At 31.5% G+C, this 23,074-nt stretch overlaps 1 protein-coding gene across 1 annotated transcript in view; it reads left to right on the forward strand.

The window, feature by feature from the left end:
* The window catches only part of LOC113518036 (phytanoyl-CoA dioxygenase domain-containing protein 1), a 43,240-nt gene that overhangs the window by 11,597 nt on the left and 8,569 nt on the right, over window positions 1–23,074 (forward strand). The window contains exon 2 of the mRNA XM_026902791.3: window positions 17,139–17,285. Within this exon, the coding sequence (XP_026758592.2) occupies window positions 17,139–17,285 (147 nt within the window). The remainder of the gene's footprint in view (window positions 1–17,138; window positions 17,286–23,074) is intronic.

The following is a 23,074-nucleotide window of genomic DNA, read 5'->3' on the forward strand; positions in this document are numbered from 1 at the left end:
TTGCTAAGCGCGAAACTCGAGTATAACTGGACCCATTATAATATAATATTGGTTGAAGTCTAAGAAAGGTTCTTATAAAGAGATAAATTGGAAAAATTTCCCGGAAAAACGTAAAATCCTCGATTTTATTTATAGCATTTGACAGAAAGTCATCTGGCGAATGAGCTAGTACAAATATGTATGTAATATATATGTGCAATATATAGATATTGTATGTCCACCTTTGTCGAAACAAGAGGAAATGCCTGCTACTGGATATACATGAGTTTCCCTTTGTTTATAGAAGGTACAAGTTAAATAACGGTGTACTATCACGTATTGACGCCCGGGGCTCCAAATGTGGGATCAGCGGTTGCTGTTTAATACAACTCGCCTTCTCCACATCCGTAGCTGGAGGCAATTAGGCTCTATTGAACCCGTGAATACATTATAGGAAATGATACCTAATGATTCAAAACGTGTTAATTTGAACTTAATTAGGTCAAAAATTGAAATGCATAGCACGTATTTATAATTGCCATGTACATAAATGCAAATATGTGGTACATATCCCTTATTCAATTCGTCTATTTCCAGATAATACTCATAATCCAATCGTTTGATGGCAAGCGCATTACTGGAGATCAAATCAACTGATTTGGCAATTTTTAATATTATTATTATTTAAATTGACGAGTATTTTACTTATTTTTTTTTCTAATATTTTATGTAATTTATCATAATCTTTATTCTCTTATATTATACAACTTTGTAAAAAAAGACATACTAGCAAGAAGCATTGCGATTGTGTGAGTTTTAATTCATTCTGAAAAAAATTGTGTATTATCTATCACTTCACGTTCATACTAAATAATAGAAGTTGCTCGCCGATTAGATTTTAGTTCAAATTATCTTTAATTACAATTTAATCAACAAAAACCATAAGTACCCAATGCAGCGCCATCTAGTATTTTTTGTCTAAGTTTGTTTATTGATCAACCATCTTAAATCAGTATCAGATAAATATTTTAAAGCAGACATGGGTAATATTGCTACCGCTCTGGTATCATTATATTTAGTAATTCTGAATATTGATAGCAGAAAAAAGGTCATCACCTATTTAGATATCGTACATACTTATATATATGGCAACGTTAATCGTATTATTTTTTATTATATGTATTATATATTATATTATACATTGTATAATATATCCGTTATTGGGACAATATATAGAATTCTAATAAAATATATAAATATATCCAACCTATCAGCCGTTAACTGTCCACTGCTGGACATAGATTTACCAACAATTGCCATTGTTGGTAGACAGGTTGGTTAACCTTCAGTTAAGCTTTGGTGATGTTTTAAGAGGGACGCTGTTCCCCATCTCTCGGAGTTTATGTTCCCTTAGTCGCCTCTTATGACACTCATGGAAAATAAATTCTATGCTGAGACATTACCATATATTATATGCCTATATACATATACCTATCCCTACGTATAAGTACTAGAGACACAGACGTAGTTAGTAAATAGTATATAACTACATAATTGTAATACAGCACTTATAATAAGATCAGTAGGTACATTGTTTACAATTTCAATGGAACGTAAACCAATAATTATATAAGTATTGTTACAATTTTGCATGTAAATAGGTCGGATGTGGTCGAATAAATTTTTGGTTAAAATAATAGGTTGGCAGTGAAAACCTTGGTACAGAAGTTATATATTTTATTTCGCAAACATAAAATTACAGCTTAATAGCGGTAACAACCAATCGCTGTTTTATCTCTCTGTTTATCAGACTCAAATAAACCCTGTATTTTTATAGATATTGCTAGTTAAATGTTCATTACGATATAATATAAACATATAGAGATATATATTTGTACATTGTGTTATCATACGAATTCGTTTTTTATTTCATTATTCCTTTATTACGCCATTTGTTAACCGATTTTGATAAATTTATAGCGTGCGTTACTTGAGCACAGTCTTGAGCATGTGGTTATATATATTATTGGTTAAAATTTCTTGTGTACAATAAATTATTACAATCTATGTGTAATAAGATACTAAAAGATATTTTGGATCTACCTTTCAATAAGTTTAAAACTATCATATTTTTAAAAACACTTATCGTTCAAAATTTATAACTAATGTGTACAATAAAGTATTAAATAAAAAATAAATAAATTTTCCGAGCCCTGCATTTATAAAAATTGCAATTAAAAAGTGTTTGTAAACAAGTCTATTTAAATAAAGACGATTTGAGTTAAAATTTATATTTTCAATTTATATATAACAACTACATACATAAAACAGGTACTCACGCTCTGTATCGAGAAACATTGTTATAAAAACAAATCCATTAAAGAGTTTCTCCGAAACTATAATACGCCTAATACAAAATCAATGTAAAAATATAAAATGCTTGTTGTATTATATTTCTACGTGGAATGTTTATGTATTAATTAGAGGAAGAACATAAGCACGTTATTAATTTAGAAAAAATAATAGTACAAAATTATAAATAACCAATAATAAATAAAAATAGACTAAATAAAATATCGCTATCATTGTGATAAGATATTATTTGTTTCTTTACTCTTTATTACTCTTTACCTGCAACTTCGTCCGCGTAACCAGGATAAAAGTAACCTTATTCTCCTCTCCATTCTTCTCCATCTCATATGGTACCTACGTGTATACCAAATTTCATAGTAATTGGTTAAACCGTTAAAACATCATAAGGGAACAAATGAAGAAACTCATTTTCACATTAATAATATTGGTAAGGATTCATTCCAAGTAACACAATTACGTAAACACAGTTGCTTGGCAGTAAAAATATGAAAAGATTATAGGTATCTCAGCAGATAATTTTTATACAATATATAAATTTTGAAAAGTTTAGTAACCTCAAATACTAATTTAAACCCGAGCCATATTACAAAAGGTCGTTTTTTGAATACATTTTTTTTACCTCGAAGCTGGCAAACACGCAAACAGCCCGTCTAATGCTAAATAATCATGGTAACCTACATGCGACACTAGGGGTATCACAGGTGCGATGAAGATCCTGGAGAAACCTTAAAATACTATTTTTGAAGAAAGAACCTCATATCTATGTAATATCTAGGGAAAACCTCGGCAGGGAGCACATTCCACAGCTTGAACGTTTGTGAGAGAAAACTTCTCTTAAACCGAACTGTACGCAACTATTTAGGTTCAAGCATGTGAGAGTAAATTAGCTGTCGATGACAGGCGGGATAATAATAAAAGATGGCTTTGTACATCACTAAAATTGTTACTTTTATCTTATTGTGAAATAACATATGAGTACTTAATTACATAATTAAAATTGTAAAAAAAAATATGAAGGATACAATATCTACTATAAGTTAATTATTGTTGATAGAACACCCAAATATTTAATTATACTCATGGCTGTTGATATCTTTAAGTTTCTGAACTTACAAATAAAAAATGTTCTATTAACTTTTATTTCTATTTTATTAACATTATTATTTCTATTTTATAGAATAAAAGTTACAAGCATCTAATTGCTTCTCTGTATATCGATCTATGAAATTTCACAAATAACGGTTAGAGTTAAATTAAATTTTCAATTCAAATTTACACGTAACCGTTACAGTATGTTGCGATATAATTTAATGAAATGGTAACTAACTAAGTTATGTTGAAATTTTAACACAAACACTAATTGGAAACATTCAATCGATTATTCTATTATTGATTTGTACTATTTTAGCTGATTTAGTCAATTATTTATTTGTGTTCATTTTGATTAAGTTCTATTAAAACAAAATACAAAAGAGACTTATCCTACCGTGAAATATTTTCCGAAATTTCGGTACCGAACGAAACAGACATTTGATATTATAATTACGTAATACGTACCGTTTAAAAATGTTAAAATTATGATAAGGATTTATAACTAACGAAATATTAAGCTCCATTTACTGGGTCGATTTCGTAAAGAACAAAAACACGAAATTCATTCCGAAAATTCGGGTTTCATTTTATGGTAGACCCCTAATATATAGAATTGTACATAATAAAAACTGATTTTGATTTTATAAGGAAAAGTTACAAATAACAATTTAAGTAATATCCTTCAGTTTATATAGGTCACTTGTTTTTTCCGCGAATATCGTTATATAATATTTTTTCCATAATCAAATCATACACGTTTGACAGCTCAAATCCTTTTCCGTATTTCTACCAATCTGTGGTGTTTCCTGTTGAAATACAGATATTGACAATCTGTTCCGTTTATTTATATATTAAGGGGAATATTAGGATTGTACGAATACGATATTGTGGTTTCCATATTTCCAATATTTGTTGGTAAACAGCATGGATACGTCCTTGTACGAATTGTCTACCGATCCGGAAATTGGTGCAAGGGCAATCGTTGCTATGGCCCGGACAATATTGTCATGTGTAAGCAAATTATTATTGTTATTTTACAGTTAGTATATATTTGTTTCCTTAGTGCTGTGTATCCCCGACATAGAGCGGGCCACTCTTTACTTTCACGTGTGTGTCGTAAGAGGTAAAAGGAACTTAATGATGTAGGGATGCCCAGCAGCGTACCTCATTAAAGATCACCAACCAATATTGGAAGACTCCAAGCGTGGCAACTATTGCCAAATTCCCCCTTATGAAGGAGGCCTATGTTCAGCGATGGACAGTAACAGCTGATATGGCGACGATGTTATATATGTTATTTGATTTTAGAAGATACGTGTATACCTAATTTAATAGTGATTGGTTAATCCGTTAAGATGGTACAAAGTAACAAACAAATAAACTTATTTTCACATATATACTTGTAATATTAGTAAGATAATAACCGACAATATTCGCTGTGAGTGCAAAATGACTAAACTTCGTCGCTTCCATGCACTAGTAACAAAATTGGCCACATTTACACTGATAACTTGTCGTTATAGAATGGACGATGCAACATTCCCTCATATATATGCATTCACTCCTGGGACAGATTATTCTGTGACAACGGATAGTGTACCTCAGACCTTGCAGTATAATCTGTCTATTATATTGTGTTAATGGAAGTTAGAAGTGTCATAACGTAATAATATTCAACAATGACATACAGACCAAAAAAAAGGTCACTCTAGAGTCAAGTTGGCACTTTTTTTTAATGGATGACAATGAAATGATAAACCCCAACCGTGCTAATGATGTACATCAATAGGGCACCAGTGAGACATGATAGATGAGAATGAAAAGACAGGTCAGTTAGACGGTCTGTCTATCGAGATGTATACACCCAAAATTAAGCACGATGATTTCCAGGGAAGAACACGTGGAAGTCGACCTGGTAGGGAATATTGCTAGCAATTGGGCTCTTAGTCTCCATTTCTAACAATCCCTTCCCCCCAGGCTAGCACTAAAGGCGCCATGCGTTCATTTAAATCGACTAAGGGAGGGCAAGGAATAGCTAGCAGCGTCCCTCTACTGGCAAAACTCCCTTTATGGGAAAGGCTTACGTCCAGCAGTGGACAATTAATGGCTGAAATAATAAAAAAAATGTTACCAAAGATAAGTAGCGTAATAATAAATATATTTGTTCTTTAATCTTAGCCTCTTTAACACTACAATAATTCGTGTGGGTGTGATGTTTATAATTTATATTATAACAAATAATTCAAATACTAAGTGTAGAAATTAAAATAGATATGTGTAATTCACCTTGATCAATCTATATTTAGTCTTATATGTATCAAGACAAAAATACTTTTTTGACTGACACAACTCACGCCAGAAATTTATAAGTGATATAGCATACCATTAGAGCTTACCTATAGCCTACCAATAGCGTACCAAACTTGATTTAACTAACAGAGGGGAAAGGTATTGTTAGTAATGGAGTCTATCAGCCCATTGCTAGCAATATACTAGAGTATATTCTATTTCTTTTCCTCTCTGTTAGTCAGGTTTTGAATCCAAGTTATTCTGTCAGATCAATATATTCTTTTCGAGGTAACTTTACGACTTTGTATGTTTCCTTTTAGCTCATCTTTGATATTTATTACTCTTATTGTAGAGAATTTTCTCCTTTAAAGTCTTATATACTTAAATCCATATCTTGATGTAATTAGTGTTTTAATAGTGAGGAGGATAAATTCATAGATAATTGGATAAGTATCAGTGTTCTAAAAGATAGACGGTAAGAGGCGGGGTATAGCTTTATTTCAAAATAAATTATTATGCAGTGTTGTTTACTACCATTTACAATATACCTTTGTTCGAAATTTTAACATAAATGGGTATAATACCTTTGAAATAACAATTGACGAAAAAAAAATTATTGAAATAACAATTTTAAAAACCTTTGAAATACTTGAAAAATTCACACTATAAAGATATTTTTGTCTGAAGTAACAAGAGCCTGACTATAAAAAGTTCTTAATCTATGCTCACATTTGTTCTTACCTAATTAATATTGGCATATCATTCAATAAAAATATTTGAAATTCGAATACTATTAGAAATTCGATTTTTAATTGTATTAGGGTTGTCTTATAGGTCGTAGTTGTGATCCACCTCATACTAATTTCGTGAGGTTATATACGTTATATCATTACCAGCGATACCATTATTTATTAATAAAAAAAACAATAATGTACGACGGGTGTTGTTATAACATTCATTTTGATATTATTCTTTTTTTTATTGGATTTTTTCTCAGTTTTTTTTTTGAGTTACTGGTTCCTTTCTGTCCCCTCGATCAAGACCCTTTTTCATTTGGTTCCAATATTATATATTAATGCTTTATTTCCAATTTTATTGCTTTCATTTCATTACACCTGTTATTTAATATATACTGGTCTATTGTATTATTCAATAAGAAATGCTTTTATTATTATTTTATCCTGTTATCGTTCAAACATAATACAATCATAAATATTTGACTAAAGCTTGATACGTTTAAAATGACGATGTTTGAGTGCATATAACTTGTTAAAGTCATATAGCATGCAAATTTAATAATCTCCACAGAAAGTTATAATATGTCATAAAATTGTATCAATGAAATATTTTATGTTATAAAAACTATACCCTTTCAACCAATTATATACTTTCAAAATAGATTTAATGTTCATTGCTTGCATTGAATTTTATTGTATATTATTATGCGAACGCATCTTCAAGGTTGATAACGCACACGTGACACTAAGAGTGTTGCAGCCATCCGTAGACTACAGTGACCGATAGCCATCAGACGGGCTGTATGCTTGTTTGCCACCTTTGTGTCATAAAAAAATAATAGTAAAACAGTTTATATTGTATTGGACTGAATTTGGTTACTTGGATATTGGATTTAAATGAGTCGAAATCTGAAAGGGGCACCGAAGCCTTTAAGGAGCGCAATATTATGAGGTGTAAGGCCTAATATGAAATGGGTAGTAGCCTTTTTTAAAAACCCAACATGTCGAACAACATATCGGAGGATCCGGTGAATTGACGATATCGAATGCAGTATTGGGGAAATCAAAATGGATGATAATTTTTTGTCATCTGAAGGAAGGCGGCGTCATGACCCTCATGCGTTATAAAAATTAATATATTATTTTATCTATGACATACTATAACAAAACACAAACGATACACTATTATGTATTGAACTTAGATTCATATGTATAATAGTCCAAATGAGAAGCTTAGCGCGGAAAATAGAGTCCAATTTATATTTTTTAAATTTCTACTTAGAGGAGAGAAGGGATGGAGGTGAAATTTTGTATGAAAATCTTCGTTCCTTGAAGTTACAAACATTAAAATTTTAATTACTAATTATAAATAGATAACGACGCGTTTCATGTTTCTGAACATTCAAATTTTATGGTGAGATTGGGAGTCCCCTATATTTTATGAATTTTTAAAAGAACTTCAAAGTTGGAAAAGTATTTAGTTACATACCTAATGTCGTGATTTAGGGTTTTTGTATTTTCAAATCTTAAGAAGAGAGAAGGGAAGGAGAAATTGATGATGAAAATTTATATGAAAGAACGGTTTATATATAAGAATTTTAAATATGGCATCATTTAATTCAATATTTATCATATTTATTATATAAATCTGAATTAGTGAAAAACACCGCTGCTTGTTACGAAAGTTATACATTTTTTACTATTAAAAACACAATAGCACGCGTGCAAAGCTACTTGGCTAGTAAATTATATACTGCAATGGATAACTTTATCTCTTTAAATGAAATGCACGGCATATGGCTGAGTACTGGTGCTACCGTTGCAAACATTAAATTGTGTTATTTTTTAAAACAATACAGAGCTCGCCGTTTTTTAGTGTTGCAAGTATTATAATTTGATTAAAAATTCCTCGTATAAAGTTTTTTTTAATACGAATTGATAATTCTATTTTTTCACGTGTAATATAAATATATTGTAGATAATAGTTTGTATGATGATATATATATATATATATATATATATATATATATATATATATATATATATATATATATATATATATATATACGAGGTTTGTCCGGAAAGTACGTATAAAAGTTTTTTAAAAATTTTATTTTACAATTATTCAGGTAAATCAATTTTATCCCCTTCAAAGTACTCCCCCTGTGACATAATGCACTTGTGCCAACGCCGTTTCCACTGTGAGAAGGCTCCTTGAAAGTCCTCTGGTTGTAGGTTTCTCAGCTGCCCCGTCGTAGCTTTTTTTATCTCATTTATGTCCCCCAAATGCCGCCCCCGAAGTACCAATTTGGTTTTTGGGAACAAGAAGAAGTCACACGGGGCCAAATCCGGCGAATAGGGGGGTGTTCGGTCACCGTAATGGAATTTTTACTCAAAAACTCACGGAACGATCTTGGCGCAAATTTTTTTCATTTGAAGTTCGTTTCTTAGAATTTCGTGGACCACGGTTTTGCCCAAATTAAGCTCTTCAGCCACCTGTCTGACCGTTAAACGACGGTCCCCATTAACACAAGTTCGAATTCTTTCCACGTTTTCGTCGGAATGTGAAGTGGAAGGACGTCCTGAACGTGGGTCATCTTGAACGCTTTCTCGGCCCTCTCTGAATCTTTTTAGCCACTTGTGGACGGTTGGTTCCTTCACAGCATCATCCCCATAAACTGTTCTGAGATCGGCAAAAATTTCACGGCCATTCTTGCCGAGTTTCGAGAGAAACTTGATTACGACGCGCTGCTCTTCAACGGAAGCGGGCTCCATGCCGACGGGGTTTCGTTAAGAGGTAACTTCACAGATGGCGTGACAAGCCAGTTCGCACCGCACGGCGGTCAGACCAGAACTGAAGCATTGTTAGGGACATAAGGAAGGGGTCCTGCGCTTACCTGGCCTCCCCACTCCTCTTTCTCGCATTCCAGAACACTTTTATACGAACTTTCCGGACAGACCTCGTATATATATTGGTATACGTACATTTATGGCCATTTTCAATGATTTTGATAACGAATCAATTTTATTCTGTAATCCATTATCATAATCGTAATAAGATGGTATTTCATAAAAAAAAATCGATTTAATTATTTTGATTTTAAACTAAACTACTGAACTGATTTTTTTTTTAAATTGGCTTAAAACTTTAAACTATCTGAACCGGAAACTCACGAAGTAATGAGGTAAGAATCGTAAATAAAAATACAACCGAATTGAGTACTTACTTCTTTTTGAAGTCTATTGAACAAATTAACCCAGGTGTTATTTAATATATATGATATATGGTAGTAATATTCTAACTATTGTATTTCAAATACAGAGATAAGTTAATTCAAATATTTGAATTTTTATCTTAAACTTGCAATATGAGTACATATTCTTGCACTTTTCTATATTCCGATATCTCTATATATGCGTATTGATATAAGACACGTTGAACTGTTTTGGCAAAGTGCTAATAAACCATAATAATCTGTATCCGCATATTAAATATATCATTCATTCATCCAGACGTCCTTGAAGATGAAAAGATGTGATGACAAACTGTATTCTTACTCCATTACCACACGTTTCTATAAAATAAAAGAAAAAGCCGACCGAATACTAAAATAAATAGAAGGCGCTCCATAACGCAACACTGTTTTAAAATAATCGTCTCCAAGTCTCAACGACAAAACCATAACACATTATTTTTATAAGAACGAACCGTAAATATGTCATAAAACCTCGTAAAAATCATTCGTTCTATAAATCGCATGCGAAGTGTAATGGTACCATTAAGGGCATGCTTTGGTAGAAAACTCTAGAACTTATGTCATAGTATAAGCTTATGTAACGCTGTATAGTTATCTATCTATGCCAGAGAGTCAATAGAAGTGACAATCATTATTAAATACATATATTTTCTTTTCTTTTTTAAGGACCTCCTCATAAGTTACCTTATGAGGAGGTTACCTTATTACAAAGAAACATTACTTTCACATTGATCTCCGCTCTTTGTAAATGAGAGTTACTGAGATTTTTCTGGATAACAATAATCTCTTGAACTGTATAAGTTGAAAATATTTAAGAGCGAAAGCTGTGCAATGGCGTGAACGCTCTCTTAACACCAACAAAATAAAAATACCAGTTGGAGCAAAACATAATGCGTACTTTTTTCATTTGAAACAGTCACAGATAGAGATCGCTTCGTAAGAGAAGAGAAGTAGCAAGTAGTCGTACTGGCCGAAGTATATTTTTGTACTACCAAATGGTAGTTTAGTAACTTGTATCAGTGTACTCAAACAGTTACAACATGTATATTTCTATCAGGTCGACCACCATACAGTTCCCTCTGGAAACCACCTTGGCTAATTTTGGTGGAATTCGTAGTGATGAGCTAATTGACCTGCTTTCATCTTCATTTTTCATTCTTCACTTGGCACCAGCGAATACTGATACTGAAGACGGAGTTACCATTCTATTATCACCCATTATTAAATGAACATTAAAAAAACATGTGTCCTCTAAATAATGCAAAGCGAATGTTTATTTCTTAATGCTTATTAGGATGATGCAAAAAAAGAGCTAACGTTAATCGATACAATGACACAATTTATTGGGTTGTTTATGAGAGAACGAGTGGCCACTCCTTAGAACTTATGTCCTGAATTGTATCATCCCATCATTAGCCAGAGGGAGAATTTGTATAAAAGTCGTTTGCTTGGACAGCTCTGTCCCATTCGTATTTACACCGAGAAGCAGTTGTGTTTGCATGGCTACGATTTGGTCTAAAGTGTGGGATATGGCAGTGAATTTACAGGGTACAGAGGAATAACACCTGAGTCCTCAGGAATGGCAATACATGAGGGGTATCATGGACGAAACAATACCCACTTGTTTGCCATGCTAAGTGGCATAAAAAAAATCTTGCAGGTTGAAATAAGGCAAGGTGAAGCTAGGGAAAATCTACAAGTATATGAGTACCTATTGGTTATAATTAGATAAATGAATGGTAAATGTATAAGTGCAGGTACAGCTGATGTTTGTCGTGATAAATTTAGCTCAGGTTAGCACGCAAATATTAAACGTTTATGTTTGTTTGTCGAAATATTTACATCCTGTTAAAATTAATTCTCTATTATATAAACTCGTCTATTTTGTATTGAAATATTCAAGATCCGGTGAACTTCGTATTAATAGATTATGTATTGATAGATACCGTTTTGTATAATATTTATTTAGTAATAATAAAAAAAACTGACACCGAAAAGTGTCTCTTTGCCAGATGCAAGTGCGAGTTTATAAATAATATTTTGGAATTAACAAATAATGTTATTTCGCATTGCTGTGAGGTCCCGCCATAGAATGCGCCACCCCTACCTTTCCCATGGATGTCACAAGAGGCGACTAAGGGAACTTAATGGCCGAGGGTTGGACAGTAGCTCCCTCTTAAAACAACACCGAAGCCACCCCGCTTGCCAAGCGTTGCAACTACTGGCAAGAACCTATTTATGAGGGAGACTTATGTTCAGCAGTGGACAGACATGGTTAATGGGATTATTTCGAATTAAAAAATCTCTAGCTTTAACAGTTTGACTCACCTTTGTCTCTTGCTTGCGACTTATTACGCCATATGTTACAACATATCACGTAATGTAAAAGTAAGGTCAGAAAAAAAGTCTTGAATAATTAACCTAACATTACATATACCTCGTGCCTATATTCAATAGAAGCTAAACCTGTAATTAACTACACTGCTATAAAAAATCTAGATTATGTACTAAATATGCCAAGCACAGAAATTATACTCGTAGTGAGAATTGCGATAAATTATTTTAGAATACGTAAACTAACTTATAATTAACCTAGCTATTATGCAACGTAAGCAAACTATGATCTCAATAAATAAAATTCACGTGAAATATTAGACAATGTTTCATTACAAAATTACTTTGTTTCTTGCATTCAAATCAAACTAAGTGGAATTCATAACAATTTAATTATAATGTAGGAAAATAATATAGATAACTCCAATTGCGTGATAACGAAACTGAAAAAAGTGAGATGAGGTGAGATGATAGATGAGGATGAGATCAGTTAAGCCAATCTGAAAAATCATTACAAATTAATCACGATGGAAACCACGTGGAGGTCGACCGATTAGGGTATATTGCTATTAATTGGCCTATCAGATCACATTAGATGCTAACAGTCCCATTCCCCCACAATAGTTTAATTAAGTGATAGCAAGGCATTTTAGTTGCTATTCAAAACAGGTTAATGCAGATATTCTAATTTGTATGAATGTTTAACTATTTTGAAAGTTCCATGTTTATACAGGAAAAACTCTAAAAAGCAATTTCTAGAGTTCATATCTTTTTATTAAATCATCCTGAGGTTCATATCTTTTTACTAAAGGTAATTTAAAAAAAAAAATTAAATACAATTGATACACATACAAAAGTAGGTATAAACTGATCAAATGATCACCATGCGATAGAAATTACGGACTTTAGAAACATCACGTTATGTAACTCTAACTTCTAAAAAAAAAAGTTCCCAAAAATTATTACGTTCATACAACATCGGGTCGCTGAAAACTCTTGGGAAACGCCCAATAAACAATAAATTTTCAACAGTAAAACAATATCATATTAATTTTTACGGTGGCCGTACACAAGGCCCTCCGCATCGCGTAACATTGAAATAAGCTCACAAAAATAACCAAAGCGTGTACCGAAATAGTACGACCACGTGGGGGCGAACTAGCGGGACTCCTACTCGGCGTTTGTTCGGCTGAAACGGCAGCCCCGTGTTTACACATATCTTTGGCAAATGGATATGTAAATATACAATATCTATTCATGTATTCAATAAAACTAGTTATTTTATGACTGTTTGGTCTATCTGTGGAGAGTGTGACTGTACTAATAATTATCGCATTTTCATGATGAAGTGCATACATGACGCACAGACTTTATGAGATATGATCATGACCAGCTTCGTTCTAGCCACATAATTATCATATCTGTTCACTGCTGAACATAGGTCTCTCTCATAAGGAGAGTTTGTCAGTAGTTGCTACGCTTGGCAAGCGAATTAACAACCACAGTTAGGCTAGGTGATGTTTTAAGAGGGACGCTGCTGCCCATCCCTCGATTATTAAGTTCCCTTTGTTACCTCTTACGACGTCCGCGGTAAATGAATGGATGGCTTATCCTATGCCGGGACCACATGGCTACAATTAATAGAAAAAAAGTAATAAATTAAAAATATTTTCTTTTATTTTTTAAATTCACACTTTATGTGTTATTAAATAAAGCTTCATTTCATTGCAGATATTACTTTCTTTTGCAAAATCAATACATGGCCAGTGAAAGAGTTATTTTTATAGAAATATTTGCTTTTATTATAAGAGAACTTTGTTCTATATAAATTGTAATTTTCTCGCCCTCTTTAAGATGAGTTCTCACTGATATTACAAGCACAATGACCTAGGTGAAATGTACACTGTGTGTTTCTTCGATTTAAGAAAAATGCACTTTTTAAATAACAACATGTGTAAATTAATAAGATTGTGTCTGATTTATAAATTTTATATTACACGAGAAATATTCTTTAGTTTATGCACGATATAAATATTTTCCTTTCTTTCTTTGTTTCAAATATTGCTCTTAATTTGAGAGCTCTTAGATTTTTTTTCTTAATAAACAACATTATTGTTATCATCAATGTGCTAATCTGAAATGATATCAGATATAAAAAAAATATGGCTATTACCACGCTGACGAGGCGGTTTTTATATATAGGATTTTATATTTACATCTTTACTACTAACTTATAAATAAAAAAATAATAAAATATATTTACAATTAAAATTAATTATAGATTGTATCTACCAGTAGAGTCATATTGTCTTCTGTTTCCTAATTATAATATAATTTAACGTAAATAAGATTTTTTTTACTAATAACAGATATTTAAATGTATATTAAATAAAGGATTTGTGTATTATATATACTTTGTTTAATTTACATTTTAAATAATGTAAATAAAACAAAATAGTACTAAATATATAAAGCGTCTTTTACTGAGCAAATTAAAATAAGTATCTTATGTACCGATCCAGTATATGATCAAATGCGCAAATTAGTTCAGATATTTACCTAAATAATTAAAAATTGTGCCCAAAAAAAAACAGTTATTACGATTTAAAAACTAAACTACTATATCGATTTTCATAAAACTCTGTAAGTCCTTTCACATAAAAACATATATTTTTTTTTTCAAATTAGTTTAAAATTTGACGGAGTTATGAAGTAACAAACATTAAAAGATACAATCGAATTGAGAATCTCTATCCTTTTAAAATCGATTAACAATTAAAAAAAAACCTTTTCACACTATTTCATTTATAATTTACTTTCTATATTAATAGAAACATTACTCTGAACTAACCCTTACGTCTTCGCAAACGTCTAAAGTGGCATAACTAAATAAATTACAACCCGTCTGCGACTTCATCCGTGAATAAAGTGGTTGCAAAACGCATTTACGCTGAAAAGCTTTCCTCTGCTTTGTTGTGGTGACGATGAGGCCACCTGGTTATGTGCAGGCGTAGATTACATAATGATACTTAGTATTATTATGTTATATTAAAAACAAAAATGTTAGGAAATCGTTTTTTTTTTTTTTTTACAGGTCCTGACTTAACTAAAAAAAATCCGCAATCTTTTTTTTTTATAGAACTTAGAATGGCAAACAAGCTGACGGCCCACCTGATGGAAAGTGGTAACCGTCGCCTATAGACATGAGCAGTACCATGGACATAACAGAGTATACTGTTTCGCCCATGATACCCCCCCCCCATGCGTTGCCATTCCTGAGGACTCAGATGTTATTCCTCCGTACCCAGTAAATTCACGCCATATCCCACCCTTCAAACCGAAACACAGTTATGCAAACACAACTGCTTTACGATTGAAACACGAATGGGACAGAGGTACCCAAGCAATCGACTTTTGTACAAAGTCTCCCTCTGGTAAGTTAAGTCTTTGCGACTTAAATAGAGTTCTGCCACAGAATAAAAATAGCATCTGTTGTTCTATGCATCGTTCTAAAATTTAAGAGTTATAGATTGTATTCATTCTAATGAATAAAGAAAATATACTAACTCTGCTTTCCTAAAACACAGAAAGAGAAATACATAAAATCAAGCTGTATAGCTTAGTTCTTTTGCCTTTCCCATTATGGATAAATTAATACTTGTACTAGCTTAGATTATATAAAGAGAGTGTGTTCATAGAAATGCTTCGAGGAAAACGGGTCAACTTTTTCATATAATTTTGCGTCATAAATAGTTATGAGTGATATTTTTATAACTTCTATATTTATTTTGTCTTTAAGTTCTGCATTAAGATGTAAACACTCGTTTGGTTTATTAAATAATACGTCAAGTTTAAAAGTTGGCCCGTTTTTGCTTGATGCTGTATTAACTTTTTGTCAGCTAATTAGCTGACTCGTTTTTTTATAAGTGTTCTATATACTTACGCATACAATATACGTATCGATATTTGATTATTTAATAAATAAAATGAGTTTTTGCGCATTAAAATGGAGTACAATTTATAAAGGACAAAATAAATATAGAAGTTATAAAGAAATCACTCATGACTATTTATCACGCGAAATGGTATGAAAAGTTGAGCCGCTTTTCTAGAAGCATTTACAATGGAGACACTCCATCTATATAATTTAAGGATATAAACTATACGTGAACCATGCATTCAAATCGGTTCAGCCGTTTAAGCGTGATTGAGTAACAAATATACAAACGTCGAAACATTTTTCTTATATATAACATTAGTAAGCTTCATAGTTTAGTGTTGCGCCTTCTTAATGGAACTTTCTTAATGGGATTTTATTATATAGGTGTTATTTAAAATACTTTTTAACGAGCAGCTGATTTCGAAACCGCTTGCGTTTATAAATGTATTTTGAATTCTTTAAATATGTACACTAGAATTTAGCACGGCTAACATTTTTCTACGAAATAGAACGTTTCATCTTCATAAAATAATATTACTTTATCTATATACGTTTTATCCGTGGGCTGATAAAGCGGGGGTTGACGACCTATTAAAATATAATTTTATGTTTTATGCATTTAAATATATTTATTTGTAAGTTATCACTAACAATGATAATTAATAACAGTGACAAGCCATAAACATGATTGACTACAGGGTGCTTATCTTTTCTATTGCGCTAGCCAGGTTTTTGTATAGAAGTTTGTTCTTATATTTGTTTGTTTGGAGTTTAAAAAAAATGATTTTTTTTAAATAATTTATTGTCTAGTGGAGATAATTCTCCATATGATTATAATTAAAAAAAGAACTAATTTGACCTACTTGGTCCTCGGGGGCAAATTTTATATTTTTAGAGCATATATAGTATAAATATACTGTAAAAATTTCATCACGATCGGTTTAAAGGTATTTATGTAAAATACTAACACACAAATAGTCAGTCATAAGTACATTTTTAATTTTAATAACCATTTTTCATTCACATACACTATATAGGAATCTAGATAATAAAAATTTCTAAAAATATTTAATGTATAATTTTGAGTTCGTTACAGTATGAAAAGATATAATAACAAAAATTGCTTATATTTTACAGTTGGAGGAGGACGGTTACGTGGTGATAGAAGACTTCCTAAGGCCGGCAGAATGTGATGAGCTAAAAGCGGCAGGGATGGAACTCACTCAGAACCTTCCAGAAGAAGGCAAACGAGCACTCTTCTCAACGAAGGAGACTGGCAAACAGGTATATCAATATTTTTTTTACACAACTTAGAATGGCAAACAAGCTGACGGCCCACCCGATGGAAAGTGGTAACCGTCGCCTATAAACATGAGCAGTAACATGGACATAACAGAGTATACTGTTTCGCCCATGATACTCCCCATGCGTTGACATTCCTGAGGACTCAGGTGTTATTCCTCTGTACCCTGTAAATTCACGCCATATCCCACTCTTCAAACCGAAACACAGCTATGCAAACACAACTGCTTCACGGTTGAAACACGAATGGGACAGAGGTACCCAAGCAATCGACTTTTGTACAAAGTCTCCCTCTGGTATATATTATAGGTAGAATTTTTACCCAACATTTAAAAAAGGTGATCTCCCCACAAATCACTTCTTAAAAAGTCCAAATAAAACAAACCGATTTTAATCCATGATAGTGTCAGATTTTTTTAATTAGTTAAATAAAATACAATGGTATGATATTTTTAAAATAACGTTGACTGGAGAAAATTCTTATTGGAGGTGTTTCGCCTGCACTTTAAAGAATGTAATAATATCCTATCTAGGTGAAAAATTGGCCAAGATATGATAGTGTCATATTATATCTTGAGCAATTTTTCACCTAGAATGTTGAAAGAAATACCAAAATGTGCAACATTATTTTAGCTATGTTAGAAAAAAAATTGTTTAGTTGTTTATAAATAATTTCAGAAAAGCTGATTTTACTTTCAAACCCCTATAAATCCCTTTGACTTTACTTTCTGGTGTAGACTTGTAGACTTTTTTTTATAAAGTCATCTTAATTTAATAAATAACTATGCTAAGTATCAAATGCGCAGTAAGTTTTCCTACCTTCTTTTTTCCTGTGTTACTGCCCTTAATTTATGAAAAAATATGTAAGTTCTTAAGTCGCGATATGTATCTAAAAAGTCACTATAGAATATTATAATTAAATTAATAGAACATAATAAAATTTTATAATATTCCAAATATTAAACTATTGAAATACCGTACCGCCTAATAGTTGTTTCTTGATTTTTTTTTGTTTTTATTAATACTTATTCTGCTATTCGGGATGCCGGGTCAGGTAGTAAGACAAAAAAAGAAAAAAGAGTCAACAATTAATTATTAATCAAAAAATAAAAATTATAAAACACCTCCATTTCTTTTAAAATACAACAATAAAAATTACAAGTTCACATTTTTTATTGTCACTCAATTGTTTTGCCTTCCCGAAACCTCTCCACTAACACTTGAACTTTATGATATGATATTAAAGTTCAAATTGACTTTTAAGTAATATTACGAATCCTTTATATGGGAGTATAGAAAAGTGTTGTTTCTAGACTTTTTCAGAGAATTTTTAAAATTTTTCTCTCCGTACGAACCATCCTCGTACTTCAAGAACTATTCTAAAAAAAATAATTAGCGAAACCGGTTCAGCTGTTCTCGAGATTTGCACTTAGCAACACATTCAGCGTTACATTTTTATATATTAGAATAATATTACAAAATACTAAGCTATATATCAATTTATAGCATAGATTGTCACTAACTGTAGCTATAATATACATATATTTTGACACTCATTAGGTCTGCGATCTTACTATACCGTTATATCGTGCTATATCTATCTACATATTTTGATGGGGGGGGGGGGGGAAAGGGATTGTTAGTAATGGAGACTGAGAATCCCATTGCTAGCAATATACCCAACCAGGTCAACCTCCTCGCGATTCTCCCTGGAAACTATCATGGTTAATCCCTGATGAATTCATCATGATGGGCTAACTGGCCTGTTTTCATTCTCATCTATCACCCTTCACTGGTGCTCCGCCAGCGTATCCCGTTAGCGCAGGCGGGGTTACCATACCATTTTCACCCATAAAAAAGAATGCATATTTTGATGACATAATAATAATATATATATTATAGCACGAAGTACTGTAGAAAACATATCGTAATATGCCTTGCTGTAATTTATATTGCAACTTCATCTATAATGGGCTTATTCTAGAAGCGTAATATCATAAAATAGCGTCAACAAACTCATAAATACTATCGACATTTAACGGTTTGTTTATTGTGATTTGGTCATATTCAGTTGTTAACATTCTGACATATTCCTCAGGGAAATGGGTCCGAGTAATAATAAACAGCTATTAAATGAGCTTACATTTTTTAAATTTATAGCCAGAATCTAAAACATGAGTAAATAATAAATACCATTATATAAACGCAACGTCATCTAGTCCCAAAATAAACAGAACTTGTACTGTGGATATTAGGACACTATGGGCATAAGAAATTTGTTGTTATGCATTTAAACATGTCTCAAGTAAGGTAATTTAAAGTTAGTTTAACCTGAGACATACATAAATGCATTTTGTACACATATAGAAAACACCCAAATCAATAAGAGAAGTCACTCATTAATTTTTGTTTTATAAATCTGTATCTCAACTATCGAGAAGAATGAGATTGTTAGCAATGCGATCTAGAAGCCCTATTGCTAGCAATATACTTTATCAAGTCGACTTCAACACGTTTCTCCCTAGAAACCATCGTGGTTAATTCCTGTGAAATTTGTCACTGTCGGCCAACTGACGTGTTATAAAGTTATTTTGTACTCTCTATAAGTTATTTTGTACACCACAGATTTATTAATTCGATGGGGCTTTCCCTATATATATGTACATATACACACAGTTAAAAATACGTTGTTCTTTGTGAAATCAAAATTATACAAATAATTTATGACAAAAACATACAAATAACATAATAATTTTATCGTAAAAATAGAATAAAATTGATAACGTAACATTTATTTATTGTCTTTGGTGGAATTGGTGCTTGTATTCGGAACGATCGCCTAATTTATGACGCGCCGCTAACTGAATATCAATATTTTGTTTATAATTAAGAATCGTGGGGCGCTTGGCAGTGTAGGGGGTCTTTGAGGAACTTTGAGGAACCAGAGGGAGACTTTGTACAAAAGTCGATTGCTTGGGTATCTCTGTCCCATTCGTGTTTCAATCGTAAAGCAGTTGTGTTTGCATGGCTGTGTTTCGGTTTGAAAGGTGGGATATGGCGTGAATTTACTGGGTACAGAGGAATAACACCTGAGTCCTCAGGAATGGCAAAGCATGGGGGTATCATGGACGATACAGTATACTCTGTTATGTCCATGATACTGCTCAAGTCTATAAGCGACGGTTACCACATTACATCAGGTGGGCCGTCAGCTTGTTTGCCATTCTAAGTTGTATAAAAAAAAGTGGTCTTAAAACACGCCTCTCCGTTGATGATTGAGAGTAATTTTTTTTTACGGGTAAAAATGAAATGGTAACCCTGCCTGCGCTATCGGTATACGGTGGGGTACCGTGGCAACGACGGTACGTAATGGATTCTGCCCCCCTTCCCTTAAAATAGTATTATAAATAAAAAAAGGCGCGTACGTACCCTCGGAAATGTTTTTTTATCTCTAGCTAAAACTCCGTTCCTTATTCTGAGGTGGGCATGGCCCAATTGGCCCCGCCTCTAAATACGCCTATGCTACCTCATCCTGAGTAGTAGCAAATAGTAAAAAAATCTGTATATCATCGTATGAATAAGGATTATTATTGTTAAAAAAGTCATGCTTCTATACCAATTGCTTTAGGCTATGCTTCATTGCACAAAATTTTATAGCGATTGATTAAGCCGTTAAGACACTATGAAGTAACAAACAAACTCACATTTATAACATTATTTTATTTATGAAACAAACAATTTCTTGTTATATATATATATATATATATATATATATATATATATATATATATATATATATATATATATATATATATATACATATAAATAACACAAGAATCAGCGAGATTTTCACAAATTAAAAGAACATATTTAACATTGAATAGACAGAAATAAAATACCAACTCAATTATAAATAACAAGGCAAAATGGCAAAATTAATTAGGTAACTATAAATATATAATTAGATATAAATAACTTATCTGAGATATTTATTTTAGGTAAAAATCTTACAGTTTAATAGATCTCTACTATTAAATTTAATATTATAATTATTGCAAGATCTGAACAAAAATGTAAAACTAGCATATTTTATTTTTAGTAAGGATTTTATAATAAGAATTACAATAAGGTTTTCTATGAAATAAATAACTATACTATTTATCTAATAATATTTTTGTGTTCTGTGATGTATATGTCTATAGGCAATAATTATCACTTTCCATTATGTGGACCATAACAGCCGAAACTCTGCTATTATAAATTCCTTAAAAAAGTCAACTTTTATCAAAATTTTATACTACCATCCTAAATAATAAATACAACTATCCTTATATACGAAATAATGAGTTATTAAATATAAAAATTTAAAAAATTGGAATTAGGTTTAAATTAACATTAAATCTTAATTTATTCTCTCACATATAAATAATAAATAAAAAAAGTTCTAAAAGTGTTAAGTAACTGCAAGTAATTATAAAATTAAAGTAACATAAATTTAAAGTAACATAACAATAGTACCTAATCTGTGAATAATGTAGTGTTGGTTTTACAATAATTAAGATATTTCTGCCGTGAGCATTGTAAGAGACGAAACTACGTAGGTATATGTATAATAAATGAATAAATAAATAAAATAAAATCTCAGAATGAAAACATAATACCTTTCGATTATTTGAAATATTGCGACCTATTTAATCCGAAAATCGAAAAGTGGGACAACATATACAAGTAAGTGAACATATCGTATATATTCTCCGTCCTAAGCAACTTAATCCAGTTCGATACGACACAACACAAACGACAAACTATGTATATGTTCGGCTTAATCGTAAAACAAACACAATATTGAGTCCTCCCTATTTGTTTTGGGGTAGATTGTTCAGTTTAAGGAAAACCGTTATTTGGTTTCTTATCGTTTGTTATAGTGGCCTTCGTCCATTATAATTAAGTTATTTATGTAATGGTACCCGTATTTGTGAAACCATAAATGAATATGTTCACGACTATTATTCCTAATGGCATAGTCAAAAGCATTCGTCGACTATTACCGTTACTGCTATGGCAAATTCAAATAAAATTAAATGAAATCATATCATTTTGCATATGGGTGCATATGTATGATGAAATATTTTTTTACAAACCCAAAGTATGCCGAGGTTCTTCGGTTTTTAAATAGATACTAATGGAATTTTAACCACGCCTACTCTAACGGTTTACGCTAAAACTTAGCATTTTTATTTATTGTGCTTTTTTATTTTCAACTAACTTCAAAAAGAAGAAGTTACTCATTTCAGTTGTATTTTTTTTTTGTTTTTATTACCTAATAACTCCGTCAGTCCTAGACCTGACTGACCTATAACTGGTTTTGTATATTTGATTTATATTATATATATTAATGATATATTATATGATATTATATTTGATTTGATTTGAGCGATAATGCTGCCTTTTGTAAATACAAGAATGTGTAAATACACATTTTGTAAAAGTGAAGTATACAAGGAGTACATAACTCCTTGTATACTTCTCTTTTGTGCGCAGTAAAGAGTTTATTATTACTTACTTAATGTATTTAACTAAATTTACATCTCCCCTCTTAAGGAGAGAAGGTATTATTGTTATTATTTGTCACACTTAAAGTCACATTTTGTGGGATACAATCTTTAAATTATAATAAAATTCTATGCCTCTATTCTATCCTATTCTATGCCGGGACAATATATATATATATATATATATATATATATATATATGTTTTATTAATAACATGA

This window comes from Galleria mellonella, unplaced genomic scaffold (assembly GCF_026898425.1).
Source record: "Galleria mellonella isolate WM207_F2 unplaced genomic scaffold, CSIRO_AGI_GalMel_v1 utg33, whole genome shotgun sequence".
In the NCBI taxonomy this organism is placed as follows: Eukaryota; Metazoa; Arthropoda; class Insecta; order Lepidoptera; family Pyralidae; genus Galleria; species Galleria mellonella.